Source organism: Phasianus colchicus, chromosome 1, assembly GCF_987193195.1.
Source record: "Phasianus colchicus chromosome 1, bPhaCol1.hap1.1, whole genome shotgun sequence".
NCBI classification, from domain to species: Eukaryota; Metazoa; Chordata; class Aves; order Galliformes; family Phasianidae; genus Phasianus; species Phasianus colchicus.
The window spans coordinates 144,479,495-144,497,228 of NC_143436.1; the positions used below are offsets into that span (position 1 = coordinate 144,479,495).

General features: G+C 36.8%; 2 protein-coding genes across 10 annotated transcripts in view; one reads left to right on the forward strand and one right to left on the reverse strand.

Moving 5' to 3' along the window:
- The window catches only part of FGF14 (fibroblast growth factor 14), a 382,652-nt gene extending 372,729 nt beyond the window's left edge, over positions 1-9,923 (forward strand). For 3 of the 8 annotated variants that reach the window (XM_090139113.1, XM_090139025.1, XM_090139163.1), the window contains 2 exons: positions 5,872-6,070; positions 8,710-9,899. In XM_090139113.1, coding sequence (XP_089995239.1) covers positions 5,872-6,070; positions 8,710-8,849 — 339 coding nt within the window. In that variant the 3' untranslated portion in view covers positions 8,850-9,899. Of the gene's footprint in view, positions 1-5,871; positions 6,071-8,709 lie in introns of all 8 variants that reach the window. The other 5 variants (XM_031613733.2, XM_090139068.1, XM_090138972.1 and 2 more) reach the window with 5 other exon arrangements.
- A 4,070-nt stretch (positions 9,924-13,993) lies between these two features.
- Positions 13,994-17,734, reverse strand: part of ITGBL1 (integrin subunit beta like 1) — a 131,361-nt gene continuing 127,620 nt past the window's right edge. Inside the window, exon 11 of one of the 2 annotated variants that reach the window (XM_090129210.1) lies at positions 13,994-14,056. In XM_090129210.1, coding sequence (XP_089985336.1) covers positions 14,001-14,056 — 56 coding nt within the window. In that variant the 3' untranslated portion in view covers positions 13,994-14,000. Of the gene's footprint in view, positions 14,057-15,326; positions 16,685-17,734 lie in introns of those variants that run through there. The other variant, XM_090129204.1, reaches the window with a different exon arrangement.

Here is a 17,734-nt window from a genome sequence, read left to right on the forward strand (position 1 = left end):
GTGATGTCACTCAGAATTATTAGTTCCATAACCTTCCCTAGCATCAAGGTCAGGCTGACAGGGCTGTAGTTCTGCAGATCCTCCTTATGACCCTTCTTGTAGATGGGAGTCTCCAGGGGCCTTATAGTGACTTTCCAGTACCTGAAAGGGGCCTACAGGAAAGATGAGGAGGGAGTTTTTGTAAGGAAAGTAGTGATAGAATGAGGGGAAATGCCTTTAAATTGGATGAGGGTACATTTAGACTAATTTTAGGAAGAAATTTTTTACTGTGAGGATGCTGAGACAGTGGAACAGGTTGCCCAGGGAGGTTGTGGATGTCCCATCCCTGGAAACATTCAAGGCCAGGCTGGATGGAGCTTTGAGCAACCTGATCTTAGAGGCAGATGTCCCTGCCTATAGCAGGAGGGGTGAAACTAGATGATCTTACAGGTCCTTTCCAACCCAAAACATTTTGTGATTCTATTATTCTAAGATAGGAGTCACAGTGTCAAGCCTCCAGTCCTCCAGACAGACCTGCTGCTGAATAATACTCTCCATGGTCAAAAAGGCCAAAATTCTTGTGGTGTCACCAGCCTCTTAGCCACATATTTATAAGATGGATTTTCCTGGTCTTGGTATGCCTCGCTACCATTGAGGGCATAGAGGAAAATGCCACCTGTACTCTTGCTCCATCGACTAACTGCCCCAATGACCTAAAGATGCTTCTAATAGCCCTCAGGCTTCTTTCAGCAGCTTCATTGCTGCCAGCTTGAACTATTAGTAAAGGGTAATAATCAGAGGAGCGAATCAGATCAGGAAGTTTTTAAATAATGTCACCAGGAAAGCAGCACACTTTCCTATGGGTAGGTTCTGTCTGACATATGGGACTTTGTGTTCCCCTCAGTAAGGAGTCATTTATGACAACTACCACTCTTTCCTTCTTGGTGGAGTCTGTCTTGAGGCATGGAACTAATTGCCTCATCGTAGACAATCTCTTGAGTAAACCTTCCACCGCATCTGGATCCCTTGAGATCCAGAGCCTCAGTCCTATTACATAGGGTCACCTGGAGAATTGAGGTACATAGTGAGAGGCATTTCTTGCAACATCAAGCTGAGATCTGTTTCCATTCCTCCCCATCTCTTATGTTCCCTCTCTCTGCCTGACAGCAACAGAGCAGGGAATTCCACCACTATTTGGGATGTATCACCCCAGTGCACTTCTCATAGTTATGGCAGGAAGTTACTCCATCAGCCCATCTCCTGCTCACACTCCCTGATGCTCCTAAACCTCTTCACCTCCTCTTTGAGTTCTGCCACCATGCTGAGCATATCTCCCACTTCATGCAGGTGTTACCCCTGCTACCCTCCAAAGGCAGCAACAGGCTCAGTCACTTCCTGCAGTCAGAGACCTGAAAAGCTACATTCAAGTCTGTCAGGACCTATTGAAACAATAAGGAGCTAAAAGTGACAATTTCCTGAATTTCATCATTACCAGTGACGACATGTGATGTCACCACTATGAACTGTAGCCAAAACAGCAGCTCATGGAGTGGCAATGTGAATTTCCCATCAAATAAAAATTTCAAGACACAGCCCTCAGCAGATGAAGTAATGTGCACTGTCTTTTGGACATGAAAGGAATGATCCTTCTGGATTTCCTGGAACATGGAAAAACCATCAACTCTGACAGTTACATTGTGATGTGAAGCAGAAGACTCAAACTTCCAGATTGACATTAGCAAGAAAGCAACCTTTCTCTTGAAATATGTAAGACCAGACCCCATAGCCACGTGAAGACTGTGAAGCACATTGCCAGTCTTGGCTGGACTGTCCTCATCGTGTAGTCCAGACTTTGTGCCTTCTGACTTCCATCTGTTTGGGCCAATGAAAGATGGACTGTATGGGCAACAGTTTCCTAGCAATGAAGCTGTTACAGCAATTGTGAAACAGTGGGTTACCTTCATTGGTTCAGAGTCTTGTTCATCACTGCCAAAAATGCATAGCTAATAGTGGTAATGATGTTGAAAAATAGTGTTTTGTAGCTGAGAATTTCCTCTATCAAATAATGTTTTTTGTATTCTTTGTTTCAGTTATAGTTTCCGTGGAAATAAATAGGAGGCATTACTTGTGGAGTTACCTACATATTATGTCATGATACTACAATGATAAGTTTTGGCAACACTTGTAGGAGCCCCAAAACTAGGGACTCCCCAATGGTAAAACACTTTGATCCCAAGAGAGAACCCACAACTTGTGAATGATAATACTTATTAACTCCACAGCTACCAGGAGAATTATTACATCGCCAAATATGATTCACATTAAGAATAACTTGTTAGGAAGCTAGCACAAATGTCCAAGTGACAGTTCTTCCCATCAAGGTGCAATTTAATCCATCCTTCTCTTCCCTAGGACCCAGGAAGCTGTATATGATTGAAGTTTACAGCCAGAGACCTATCCTGGGGTTTTGGAAATTGGCATCTGGAATGTACTTTATTTTTCAGATGTTGCTTTGACAGAAGTAAACCAACTTTTATGTAAGATTACATGTTAAATCTGGGCACTGACCTTGGAAGAAATACCCTGAGCACAAGTTCTTGTTTGCAAGTCATGTCTGGTTTTGCAGTACATAGAGTTCCTAATACAAAATGGAAAGATTGTCCTGCAATTAAAACTGAAGATGTCATTCTTGAAGGGAAGATCTAAATGATTCAAGTCAACCACATCTCTCAAGATTTATATTTCTTCTGCCTCTAAACAAATAGGCTCTTTGGACTGGCAAAATGTAACTGCCTTTTCCTCTAATAATGACTTCACATAAAATGAAATGTAAATGATTTTTTAAAGGCAGAGTGGTTAGCCCATGATGCTCGCTTTCTGAATTATTACTAGATTGAGATTTAGGTATGTAGAGCTAAATTTGGCCTAGGTACATGCAGAAGCAGTGCTTTAGGTGCCATGGCTGCTTTACCGGAGAAAATATGGGTGCTAACAGCTTTTTAGCCATATAAGACATTGTCCGCAGAAATCATTGTTAGAAATATTCCACTCCTGGAAGGTGCTTATTTCAGAAGCCCCTTCCAGAGTAATTCTCAGAGGAATCAGTGGCTATATTTCAGTACTGTTACCAACAGGTGCTTAGTATTCATGAATACTTTCCACAACACTGGAACAATTAGCATGCTTTAATGTAGCATATATTTAAGTTACTTTTTGACCAACTTTATCCTGGGCAGAATTGCATCCTAATACTGGATGAATGAAAACCCTGAACAAAGTTGCTGTAGCATCAAGCCATCTGGAACAGGATAGCTACAATAATTTGGGGCAGGATTCTATCATTCCACCAACCAACCAACAACCAACAAAAAAAGCCCAACAGACTATTACTTTGCTTTTTATAACTGTGGGATGGTAGTGATTCCAGTTTGTCCTGTCTATCAGTCTACATCCAATAGACTAGTAATTGTATTGAAATAGGGTGTTTTTGTTGTTGTTGTTGTTTGTTTGTTTGTTTTGACTTGGTAGAGCAAAATAACTGAAGTTTTGTCCCCTGTGCACTGTCAGAGAAACTGTTTTACATGCCAAAGAAAAGAAGGAGTTTGATTCAAAGGTGACATACTATTTTAAGGAATATTGTTTAAGTATCCTAATGGATATTATTTGGAAAAACACAGAAATACCACTCACAGGCAACCACCCATCTCTAGTACAGAGGAGCTGAGAATGACAAATAGCTTTTGTTTATAGCAAGAAGTGACTACTGGCTAAGTAGTGTTTATGGTAATTGAGCTTTACAAGGAAGTAAAATGCAGTGTGAAGCACAGGGGGTAGCTTTTGCAGTGAAGCAGGTAATGAGGAGATCTCTGTAAGCAATGTAGGCAAATCCTGATTAGCATCTGCTGTTTCAACAGCTGAGGAACACGACTTGCATGTAAATGCCTGTGCAAGAGTTCAGCAGGCATTCCCTCTAGCCTGCCACCCTGCATTGTGGCTTTGAGTCTCCTTGAGCCCTGCTGTGATTTGAAATCAGCATAAGAGGAAGGAGAGCAGCACAAACAGCAGACATCTTGGAACAGAAGGAGAAAAACCCTGTAGCAAAGGAGAAGTTGCCATTAAGAATTTTCCTCTCGTTAGTTTTCAGCACTTCTAGTTCAGACTGTATTTGCATTTCTGTATGCATATATAAATATAGCTGGACACATAGGTGGTAAAGAAGTGGTGGTGCAAAAAAATGGCCATTGCACACATCAGAGAATTTCTTCTGCATCTGTAAATGAGTCTGACGTGGAGATACTAAGCGTATTTGCTCACACAGAGAAAACCACCTGATTTAAGGCAGGTTTCCAGGTTATTTTCTGGCTGCTGCAATAACTGCTGTTAATATGTTTTTGAAGAAGATACATCAATTCTTTTTATTTGATGCTAAAAAGTACTCCATAGTTGAGAAAACTAATAGTATACCTGGCATAAGGTAAGATAGCTTTGTTTACAAGTTATAGTGTAAGCCATAACAATATGAATACTGTATGCCCCTTATCATAAGAAGAAAACTTCTTGGTACATGGAGTGATGCGTAGTACAGATACAGAAAAGTATTTCCATCTCTGCTTTCCCTTACGGGGATCTGTGTCTTTAAGGACATTGTTTTCCAGAAAGGAAACCTGTTGAGACAAAAACAGCTGTGAAATCCTTACAATACAGAGTCATCTGGGTCTGAGATAAGAGACCCAGAAAACAACTACTGAGAGTTAGCTCAGTATTGTACTGGGCCAGTAGTAAAAAGAAACAAAAAAAGAAAAAAAGAAACAAACAAACCAAATTAATTTGAATGGAAGAGTGTGAATAGATGATATTTCCAGAATTTTAATTCTTAGGAGAAGTAACTGAAGGAAATATAAGTGCAAAAAGGAAAAGCGGATTCAGGGCTAAGGGATTTGTGAAGTCGCCTTCCACTTTCCTGCTTCCACCTCCTCCTATTTTGATAGGATTATCATTCACAGGTTTCAACAGACAGTCCAAAGACTGAAAATTATCTACATTCACACATAATTCTATTTTGTCATCATAAAAAGTGCAATTTTTTTTTTCACCTTTGAAAAGAAAAGGTAATTTTATTAGCTGTTTATTTTTCTAAAGGACTCAGGTAAAGTGCTCAATATATGTTCACACTTTTATTACTATTTATTTGTATTATTTAAAATCAAACTAATTTGGCTGCTGGGTTCTAGAAGTTTGTGCTCAAGTTAACCTTAATAAAGGGTTCAGTGAATGTGACGTCTGGAAACATAAGCAATAATGAGATGAACGATGAAAAAGTCAATAGGAATAACATTATTTGTATAGGAATTTGCATATCAAAACAGCACTTTCCTACGGTGTTTCAAACCATGCCTACTCTAGGAAATTATATATTTTTAAATATATTATTAACAGCTATTTTTAAGCAGTATATATTAACTATTGTAAAACATACATAGAGGAAGTTTATTGCTTTTATTAAATCTACCAAGCATGTTACAACTGAAAAATAGTTTTATCATCAATGTTTGTGGTTTTTTTTTTTAGCACAGACATTCTAATTCAAGAAAAACAAGGATAATCTTTCAGAAAAACATGAGAATAATTATGCCTGTATTTTTAAGTGTTTTTATGGTTGTGTCTCTTCTGTACTTTCAAAATATGCTATCCTTGTTGCAAGATGGAGAAGAGAAGTGGTGAGAGGTGAAATAACTTCACCTGGAGGTCAGCTATAGGAAGATAGATTTTCTGGTCTCAAAACGGAACCTTACTATAAGTCATACATTAAACTAATGTAAAGGTGTTTGTGGATTGTTAAAACAGAAGCAGCACTTCAGAGATACCGCTTAACGTTTACTTTTCCTCCCACAGGAACTTTTTACACCGGAGTGCAAATTCAAGGAGTCTGTTTTTGAAAATTATTATGTAATCTACTCATCCATGCTCTACAGACAACAGGAGTCCGGAAGGGCCTGGTTCTTAGGTCTGAACAAGGAAGGGCAGGTCATGAAAGGAAACAGAGTCAAGAAAACAAAACCAGCAGCTCATTTTCTACCCAAGCCATTGGAAGGTGAGATGCAGTCCATCACTGGCAGATCTTCCTATAAATCTCAGGAAAAGAAAAGGGAATACTTTCTAAAATAACCTTTATGAATGTGTGTTCCATGCACAGAAGCCGTTCCAAATGACAGTCCCCAGGATTCATGGAGCAGTTTTGTGCTTAGGCATAATGATGCTAGAAAGGGCATATCTAAAAACATTCTTTGAAGGGATTAGGAGGTCATTTTACAAGAAAAGAAATCTTTTGTGGATATGTATTCTGTCACCTTTAAGATATTCTCTTGCTAGCAGCAAAAAAGTGTTGTGAGTCTTCCAATCAGAATGAAAAAATGGACATTGTGGGATAATTCAGAGTTATAAATGGAATGGATGAAGTGTATTTCAAGGTAAAAGCTTTTTAATGCAAAACACAACAGTCTGTTTATAAAACAGATCATACTTGATTACTTAGCCAGTAGATGTAATATACATAACTTGTGTAAGTTGACAACTGAAGCGAGGTAGATGCAAATGAAAGCTGTACTAACCTTACACACTAAAATGATGTCTCACATTCCTTGGAAAACACATTTGCTTTTCTCCTGGATTATGATTGATCTATTTATGATCTTATCTATTTATTCTGCAGGCCACCTCTAACCTACATCACTTTTTGTGTCCTGTTCTGTCAGCACTCCAAATTTCACTGAGATAATTGCTACGTATAGCCTCAGTTTTTAATTCTAAAAATTACCTACTTACTTAGCATCTAAATTCCCACACTAATAATACTTTAATTAACAGTCCAGTTCTTTTATTTTCTTTTTTCTTTTTTTTTTTTTTAATTATTTTGACTTTAGAAGTTTTGATTAGGGGATGAGTTTATTAATGTTAGATTGCTCCTTTATTCTGAAACTCTGAACAATACTATTTTTAACTTTAACTCAGGATGATGCCTTTTTTCTTCCGTCATTTCAGAATGTTTTTTGTATTTTCACAAACTTTCAACACTTCTGATGTAAGCCAGACCCAGTGCATTTTTAAAGTAAACATCAATTTGTTAGAGAGGAAACAACCATTTCCATTAATGTTTGGACTCAAATGGTTTCAAAATATCTAGGCCAGGCATAGGAATAAGTTTTTTACATTGTTTATGAGAATTTTAAAATATTACACCTCTGATATATATCTCCTTGTAGTTTTATCTCATACTATTTGACTTAATATTTTTGTAGGTCATGGTGCTACTTCATCAAGTTCTTTGTTAAGCAGCAAAGAAAAGTGTTCCTAACATATTTCTGGGGTCTCACCCTGAAGACAAAAATCATAATCAGCCTTAGATACTCCAGAGAAGATCATTAATTTCAGACTTTCATAGGCCATAAAAGGATTTAGATTATGTTACTGGAAATGTTAGAACAAGTATTTGATTACTTCTCAAATTCCATTTTTCTTATGAAACCCCACACTACTGAAGACCAGTGCCAATACTTTGATGCTCCTGCCTCCCACTTTAATAAGCGAAGTGATTAAAGATTTGTGCTCTCTGTGGCAGCACAGAGCGAAACCCAAAGTCAGTGTGGTGATTAATTCCTTTGACTGCTTTGATATCTCTTTTAACACTGCTCTGATATAAATAAAGGCTACTGAAGTTAGATGTAAGTGGAAATATTACCTGAATCACTGACATGGAAAATGGAATTGAATTATCCAAGAGCATTAATCATTAAGGAAGCTGGAACTGTGTAATTGAACACATATATTTCCCTCAAAGGATTTAAACTGGTTACATAGGGAATGAAACACAGGGGCAAACTTTTAATTCATCTAAAAATTCAGTTAGTAGTTTAGTTTGGAGCTTTCTGCACTGCATTCAGTGTAGCTTAGTGTGTACTGCATACTTTTTTGAAAAGGAAGAACCAGACCCCCAAATTTCATGTGGACTCTGCAGAACAGTCCCAAACACTTCTTCAGCTACAACCTGAAGAGGTTATAACCATGCTCCTTGGACTTGGGATCCACGTGTACAAATAATTTTTCTTAGCTGGTCTCAAGCCCAGTCTTGCAATGTAGGGCTAAAAAAAAAGGTGCTTGCATCCAGACAACTCATATTTTACTTCTAAAAAATTGTAAAATACTTTTTTTAAAGATTATACATAAAATGAGTATATAAGAATATATGCATATTTTTGTGTCTGTCTCATATAAATACATAACTTTATTTTCTAATTTCTGAGGTTTCAGTAGTTCCTTTTAACAGGTGAGCATACAGTTTCCTGCTGTTTTTAAGACAGATATGGTAGAAGTGGGAAGTTCAGAGGGTCAAGCAAAGATATGAGTTATGCAAAGTAGCTGTGAAAATAAATAGTTTCCCATCATGCAAGAGAAACATGAAGTATATTAGAATCATAGAATCATAGAATCATAGGATGGCCTGGGTTGAAAAGGACCACAATGATCATTGAATTTCAACCCCCCTGCTTTGTGCAGGGTCGCCAACCACCAGATCAGGCTGCCCAGAGCCACATCCAGCCCATCCAGCCTGGCCTTGAATGCCTCCAGGGATGGGGCAAAAAAACCTACTAGTTACTGTAGATAATCCTGTTTGAGATATGTTCTTAAATTAGACATGTTCTTAAAAATGTTTCTTTCTTTCTTTTCTCCTTCCAGTTGCCATGTATCGAGAACCATCTTTGCATGATATTGGAGAAACAGTGCCAAAGGCTGGGGTAACTCCAAGTAAAAGCACAAGTGCGTCTGCAATAATGAATGGCGGCAAACCACCAGTTAACAAGAGTAAGACGACATAGCCAGATCCTCACAGGTGTTGTGACTTACTGAGTCCCGAGTGCAGTTGAGCAATTTATCCTTGCCAGACTTCCCTTCTGCAGTGTCTGTGGATCAGCTCGCAGCAAATGGCATCCTGGCACGTGGCTGGTTCTGAACTGAATCATTGCAAGCGGATAAAGCTCAACGTGTAGCTCCACCCACAATGAGAAGACACCTGGATGAACCAGCTAAACTCAGACCATGGAATGCCCTACCAGATATTGGAATGCCTTTTTAATATCTTTTCTGTGACTGTGACACTTCATGTGAATGACATACTTCACAAGTACACTTGATACCTTGCCTGCTGACGATTACCCATAATCCCTTTTTGAGTCCAGTTTCAGCAAAATCCATGTGTTTAAGTTCTATTTTGTAGCACACAAATAATCAAGTAATTTCTAGGTAGATGCTGTAACCTGTGCTATTATGGATTTCTCTTCTTCCCTTTTTTATAAGGCTGCTCGCTCCACTGTCTGTGACCTTTTGCAGGGATTGTGTTTCTCTATAACTTTAAGTGTTGCCGGTGGCTTAGTTTTGAAAGTAATCAGGGAATCAGGAAGCCTTCAAAAATCTATAATTACAAATTATATCTATAAAGAATAGGATCGTTGTCTCTGGCTTACAATGCTGATCAATGTGAATACTCTCTAGTAACAGATACTGTGCTTCTGAGGTTGGCATTATAGTGGAGGGAAGAGTGTCAAACACAACCAATGGGAAGTTTTCTGAAATGAGTGTTTGGCATCCCCCTATAGTTTCTTTTTGTGTGTGTGTTTTATACATATCACAGGCTTACTGGTAATGGTAACATTTGCCTTGCCCAGCGAGCAAGACCCACTCATTTTTGGGAAAGTGGGTCCAAAGAATTTTGTAGGCCTTGTAGGCCTGAATTAAGGCTCATTTTTCATCTACTAAAGCTTCATTGTTTGAAAAACTACCACCACCAATAAAAAAAACAGTTAAGACTAACCAGAATTGCGCTACCTATATCCATTTTGAATATAATCCTTTTCTGTTTTTAAGGAACTGAATTTAATGCCATTGTTATTTTTGGCTGATTTCCACACCTACTTAGCAAAGCATGGGCAAGGATGTTGTTGTGTTCTTTTCTGCAGCACCAATGCAAAGAGTAGTTAAAAATTATAGTTTTTCTGGTGTTTTAAAAAAAAAAAAGTTTTACAACTGGACATATTACAAAAGTTTATTTTTATTTTTAGCTAAGCATGCAAAATCCAGTCCTATGTATCTCACTGATATTCCAGTACGTACCTCTACCCAGCTTCCTAGGATAATATCCTCACCAAATTGATAGATTGAAGGTGCCTTGCCTTGATCTCTGTATACTGTACTTTCTTCTACATGAACCTAGACAAAATCAAAAACATAAAATTGAAGCCTTGGCTCATATCATGAGAAACACCATCAACACTTTAAGTTTGTCGCTTGTGAACAATAAAACCAATCTTACAAGGAAAAAAAAAATAGACAATACCACAGAAATGACACTGACATGTTACATATTTAGTCACGTGCTTTCAGACAATAGGATTGTGGGTGCTGTCTGTATGTTTATGAAGGTATTTGTTTCTCAGAAAGGGCAACAAGGACCAAACTGTGCCTCAGTCTGGAGAACTGTGTGATAGCACTCTCTTGGCCTCTACCTATTATCTTGATATTTAGAGATTAAAAAAAAAAAAAGAAAAAAAAGAAAAAAAGAAAAAGAGGAAATTGTCCATTCCTTTTTTACTATTGTATTTCTCGTACTTCATTTTATCATGTCTTTGTTCTGAAGTGTCCCTAACAGGAAGAGTCTAGTGGTCATTTCAGACTCCCTATCTGCTCAGCTGAGTAACTTATTCAGTCTTAATGAACTTTCCATGCTAGTTTTCAAATGTGGTTTATAAGCAATTTTTAGTTGTTCTTCAAGGAAGCTACTATAAAGCTGCTAAGTTCTGGATTGTTTTGGTAGGCCAGATTTCCTTGGTTATATATGTGATACAGGAACAGCAAGCTAACACTTGATTCTAGGGTCTTTCCAGGAAGGGAATGTAAATAATAATAATAATAATAATAATAATAATGCAGAACTACTTTACTACTGTGATAAAAAAAATGCAAAGAAACTTTAACTTAGACTGTGCCCTTGCCTGCCACCACTAAATATGTACGTGTGGAAAAAATAAAAATCTCTTGCACACTTCTCATCCCACCTGGTCCAGTGGGATTTGTGCATCATACCTGAGAAAACAAAACCAAAGCAACTCACATTATGTGATGTGGGCTTGCTCTGCATTAGGAGGGCCCATGGGAGGCAGTACCCTTTATGATGTCCTATTTCTTGGGTCCCTTAGAAGCAACGATTCAAAATTATTTTGAGTAGGGTAATACAACTGAAGGCTACATTCCCTTTCTCACTTAGGTTTTTTAAGAGTTCCTGAGGAGGGAATAAGAGTTCATGTCCAATCCAGCTGTCCCTTTACTCTCGCTGGTTTAAGAGCCTAGGGAGAGACAGAACTGGACAGTTGGCTGAGCTTTGCAAGGAGCCTCTGGTTCGTGGCCTAATGCTACATAAGTACTGTTTCCAGTATTAAACTTTTGATGCCAGGTAATGATAATTTGCAGTTTAGGGGGCTACAATTAAGGCAGGATTTGATTTCCGTAAGCAGTTCATACATACTGAAAATGCACCATAATATTTTTAATTTCTCTTTTTGTTTCTGTGGTCTAAATGCATATGTGTGTTTAATACAATGAATTGTTGTCCTAAAAATTATTTCTTTTTCTACAATCTGTTTAAACATGGAAAAGGGGTTTCTGTGCTTTGTTTCCTCCTTTTCATTTTGTCTTGTCTCGTCCGTTGCATGGGAAGGGGATGGCAAGGATGAACTGCATGCAATAGGTTGAGTGTATTGAAGACTTGTTCATCTGTATTACTGAATTTACATACATATATGCAAAGAGTTTGTCTGCATTGTACAGTTTGCTTTATTATTATTTGTTGTATACACAGATTGAACATGATGAATAAAACATTTATATGAAGGCATACTGATAAACAACAAAAAAGTTTATGTAAGAAGTAGACTGTGCAAAACATGATTGCACTCGCCACAGTATGGTGAAACTTCACGTAAATATTTTGGCAAACTCAATTCTCCCCTTTTACCATGCCAAAGAAAATTTTAGCTCCTTTAATATAATACCTCTCTTGCTGTTCTCCAGGATGAGATGACACCATTTTGTTCCTTCCAAAATTAATTTTGCTGTTAAGTGAAAGCTGTTTTCAACTATCTGTCTATTACTACCAACATACTGTATGGTAAACCTGATGGAAGCAATTTGTACTTACAGGTTGTTTTGTACTTACATGTCCAGATGTCTGTGAATCTGCAGCGTTCCAGATCCTTTGCACACTTGCTTTGTATTCTGTTCTCCTTCTGGGTTGTACCTACTCTCACAGATACTGTTTGCAGTGCAATCTAACTTCATCTCACAATTCCATAGTGGACAGATATGTTAACGCTGCTCATAATCATCTCTTTACATTTTTTTTAATCTGTAGTTCAGCTAAGGTTTTATTTGGCAAAACCAGTCACACCTGTGCAGTTTCAAAAATCCAGTTCAGAATAGCACTGATCTGTTGTACTTCAAATATTTTATAAATACACAGGCATTTGAATATTTTAAAAATTGTTCATGCTGTAGAGCCTGTAAAAAGGTGTCCATAGCTTTTACATTTTTTTGTAGTACACATACACAGACGTTCCTTCATGTACTGGTTTTATTTTTAGTTGCTCTCAAATAGTATTTTTTAATTTAGAATTGTTTCCATAAATTTAATGTGTGTAGAGTCAGGTTGATCCTTAACAAACAACCCCAAATATAAATGTAAAGCAATTCTATTTGACTTTGGTATTTACCTGAAACAACACTAAGAACTCTGGTTTTTCATACATACATGGGGAAACTTCCCTCTTGGTTTAAGACCACGGTAAGTGATGAAGTGTGAATGCAGGCAGTTTGGTCCATACATTAAAAGTGTGTCTTGCTGAACCATCCGTTTATTGGTATAAATAAGAAATTATTCAACTCCATTCAGATGGGAATGCAAGTGAGACTAGGTGAAGTAAAGAGGTTATCTTTCTTATAAATTTATTGTTGGATAAATTCATATACTGTGCAATGCATTTTAAAACATCTAATAACAGGTTTTTGTGTGTGTTGGGTTTGTTTTTGTGACTCATCCAAATCCTATGACTTATTTTTAAAGATGCAGTAAAATCTTCCTTCTATTACCTGGAGACAAAAATACTCAGATTTTTTAACCCAATGCCATTTAGTTACAAAGTGAGATGTTGTTTTGTCAGGAAACAAGGGCAGCACATCAGAAATATCAGAGCGGGTACGTGATTAACTGTTCATCTGTGTGTTTCTGTAAGAGCGTTTGGCCAGGGGGGGAAAAAGGATCAAGAGGATCAATAATTTACAGAAGTAAATCAATCTATGGCTGTTTTAGAGATGATTTTACTGATGTTATGCAAAGTAGGCATACTCCTGCAAGTCACCTGTAGAAGAGTTCTGCCTCATTCTGGGTTTTGTTCTTTCTATCACAAGAAAGCAAGGCTATCATATCTTTTGTTTTAAGCTTCATCAACCTAGCTGTTATGAAATCCCCATCTATCCAGTTTGTTTTCAGCACTTACAAATGCCATTTGCCACAGGCCTTGGAAGCAAGCTTTTACAGCTTCATGCAATTATCCAGCCAGTATGTTTCAATCCCTTGTGCCTCTTCCTGATTTTACTGTTTATGTATCTGGAATTCCTGTCACAGGGAATGGGTGTAACAAAATCACAATTTATTAATCCACTATTATTTTCACTTACACAGAGTAATAGTTGTATTCCTTCCGTATTCATTTTCCTAGGGAGGAAACAAGATGCAGAAAGAGATTGGCTGAGAGCCCCATCTCCAGTTACCTCAGCATGAAGGGGACTGGGGAAGTGTTCAGGCAACAATATAAGAAACAGAATAAAAAGTGGAGAGGAGAATATGTACTCATTATATTTTAGTAGTCTTAGAAAATATAAGGTTTATAATGATAGCACCATTTGGTTTGATAACTTACATTTTAATTAGCCACTGATGGTAGTTGTCTTAGAACTTGCTGATATTTTCCATATGTACCTTAAGAAGAATGTGGAAAGTACTTTTTGAAATTCTATGGCTATGGAACTCACTTAGTAGCCAAAATGTTAAAGTCCATTTTTAAACCAAAATTAAACTAAACTAAACTGTAAGAAAGATTCATCTTACCCTCCTTAAGTAAAACTACAAAGTAAAATGCTTCAAATAGGATGTTGTAACCCTCTAAAGAATTATTTCTTTGTCTGGATACGAGTGCCTGGAATGCCAAAGCTGATCTACAATATGTAAAAATGTGTTTGTCATACCAGAAAACAAATAAAAAACATCTGCTGAGTCTAAAGAAGAGTTTTGATTATCTAATATTTCTGTTGTTACAGTACCAAATATGAATGGAAGGAAATAAAGTACAACTTTCTGTATTTTTCACTGTTTACTCTCTGACTCAGCAGATGAACGTATATGTGAAAGAAGCACAGAGAGCATTCAGGTGGGCAATAGTCCTAAATACAAACCCAACAATCCATGCTGTCCAGGCAGCAGGGCTGACAAGATGAAATTTTGGTAGAATTTAATTCTGAATATTCCTGTTCAGCCATAAACAGTTTAAAGGTTATAAGTATAAATTATAAATAATTATTTCAATATGAATTTTACTTTGAAGTTCTGAAATATTGTATTAGTATACTTTAGAACTCTATCTGACATTTTGGCTACCTAAAAGAAGGTAGTTCACTGCTCTGGCGTATGTGACCCAGTATTTCTGTGATTAACTCCTATATAAGTCATGCAAAAATGTTTGGTGATTATACTGTGCCACCCTGAGAACATAGGTTTCACAAGCTTCAGTTTTAGAAAGGAAGAATCTAGGTTAAGGAAAAATGTGGGAAAGATAAAGCTACATGGGAAGAGGCAATAATGAAAATGGTTATATAAATTCATTTTAAAAAATTTGCATTCTGTTATGTGTTCTATATCATTGTATTTTGCTATTCCAAAATTGTCCTTTCTAAAAGAAAACAGATTTCTAGAATAATAATGAAAATGCCTTTTCAGTTGATACATAGTTCCCTTATTTCTGAGTCATGTACCTCTTCAAAAATCAGAACCTCGGCACCTAAACTACAATGTTAGTTTGATATTAAAAATAAATGCTTTCCAAACTTTTAAGCAATTTCTTGCTCAATCATGATTTCACAAAATATAAGCATTTTTGAAATTAAAATGTATGTTGTTTTTTTTTTTTTTTGCTCTAAGAAATTAAAGGGCTGCCAAATCTACATGTATTAAAAAAAAAAAAAAAAAAAAGAGAGAGAGACTCATATGTAAATAAGTTAGGGAAGTCCCAATAGTTGTGCATCTTTCATAACTCAATGTGAATTTCACACTGAGCAGCATTTCACCATTGGAAAAATAAAAATAAAATTTTGTTCATACCAGTGCTTTGTTTGTATTTATTGTATTAAAACTTTAATTACTTTATTGTCATTGTTTGAGCTTCTTTGGCTATTGCCCAGCATTGCTGATTTTTCAAGCCAGTTGACCTTCAGGCCTCTGACTTTGAAAACACTAAAATTTCATGAAGACCATATGTGACAGTGCAATCTGTTCCAAACAGTGATTTCTGATAGCATACGGAGTTGTTGTCCTAAAAGTTATTAGTATAACAAATTCTCATTTGCTTTACTTTCAAGAGGACTAGGCAACTATACATACATAAAACAGTATGAGAAAAATACATATGAGTGGCAGGATACATATTTGGAATAGCTAATCATACATTTATATCTTTATTAGTTTAGTTCCTTATACTTCTACACGTTATGCGTTTGACAGTATTGTAGAATGTTAAAATGGATAACCAACTTATTGACTCTTTAACCATAGTAACTCAGAAGTTATCTTGTGGACAAGGATCTCCTCAAACATTTTGAGTCTTCAGCCAATGGCTGTGAGGTAATGGAACATCAGTTACATAGATTCAATTCTCAATTCTCAAACAAAAAAAAAAAACAACAAACTTGATGAATTGCTTTAATGCTTCTTCTGGAGCTGGGGCATAATCAGGATTTGGAAAGAAAAGAGTCAAACAATGTTTTTGACAAACACCATAAAATATATCAAATGAAGTATCTGACAACTAGTGCTATTCTTCTACAGGAATACTGTTGCATACTGATATGGAGAGCTGAAAACTGAACGTATAATGTAAAAACAAATGACTTTCTTTCATTTTGTCCAAAGATTGCTTAAGAAACAGACATAATGGGTGCAATCTCAGCCTCATTGAAGTTATAAAAAAATTGTGGAGGGCCTTTTTTTTTTTTTTTTTTTTTATGATTTTAGTTTTTAGAGCTTGGACTGTCCTGCTCCCAAATGATTTGTTCGTTTGTTGTTGTTTTTGTTTTGCTTTGTTTTGCTATTCATTTCTCTAAGGAGCAGGCATTCACATGGCAGTTCCAGAGTATTTACAACTCTGCACACCCACACCCACACTCTGAGTACTTCCAAAATTAAATGTTCTAGCAGCCTAAAGAAAAATCAAACTAAAAGAACCCTCAGTCTCTGGTGTCCTTTGTTAAGGGTATTCTGTTCCCAGCCAGATTTCACAAGCGTTTCCATTCCATCCTTCCCAGCACTCACAGTTTCCACAGTTACAAACACCATTACCTAGAACAGAATGAATAAATGGCAATTATCATAATTGAAATGCGCTACATTAAAATGTGTCTTATGGAAAGTAAAAACCATGATAAAGTAGCTGCATTGTTTCTTTATCATTCCACTACTTTTTTTTTTTTTTTTTTTTTTTGCAAGGAAGCATAATTACTGTGTCATTGCATTAAGTAGCCACCTCAGGCCTACACTTATGAAGAATTAATAGCATTCTTTCATCAGCAGAATTGCAAGTACTGTAATTATGCTACTACTACTTGCACCCAGCTGTTGAAGCTCACTGTTCACACTGTACTTTAATGTACAAGAAAAATATATATATATATATTTAACTATAATGCAGAGATAAAAAGTTATGAACAGAACAGTAATAAACATTTGAACCTAATAATCTTTAAGCCTAAATTCTCAGAAATGCTGTACAAATAAATAATATCTCAAGCTCACTATTAAATGAGAGATGCATTTATCTTGTTTTGCAGATAGAAACACTAAGTACTCAGACCCAGATTTTCAATTTATTTCGGTGTTTTTCATGACTCCAGGATGCTCAGCCGGAGACTTGTACATCCTGGGTTTCCACTGTGTGCTGCTTTTGATATCAACTTTATGAAGGTCTGTGAATGACCTTCAGCTCAGGCTCCTGTTGCCTCTGTACTGGCTACTTGCCCCAGAAAAAGCCACTTGCTAATTGGGTGAGCTGGGAGACCACATTTGTGAACAGCATTACTAGTGTCAACCTCCTTGCTCTGACTCTAATTATCTCACAGATTCCTTCCACATCTAATAATTGCTCAGCAAAGGTTTTCAAAAATTAAGATCTGTAACAGGAAGTAGCCAGCAAGTTAATTTAATGATTCTCATGTTGCTACTTGTCACAAGAGTTGTCATGAGAGTTTGCTGACAGCCTGCCCGTGTCTCTTTGCACCTGCCACCCAAGCATTTGGACACTGTTAGGGTGACTTCGCTTTAATCAGTGGCCACCACACCATAAGAAAAACTGTCAGGTATTTTAGCCTCCCACTAAGAGCTATGATTGCCAGA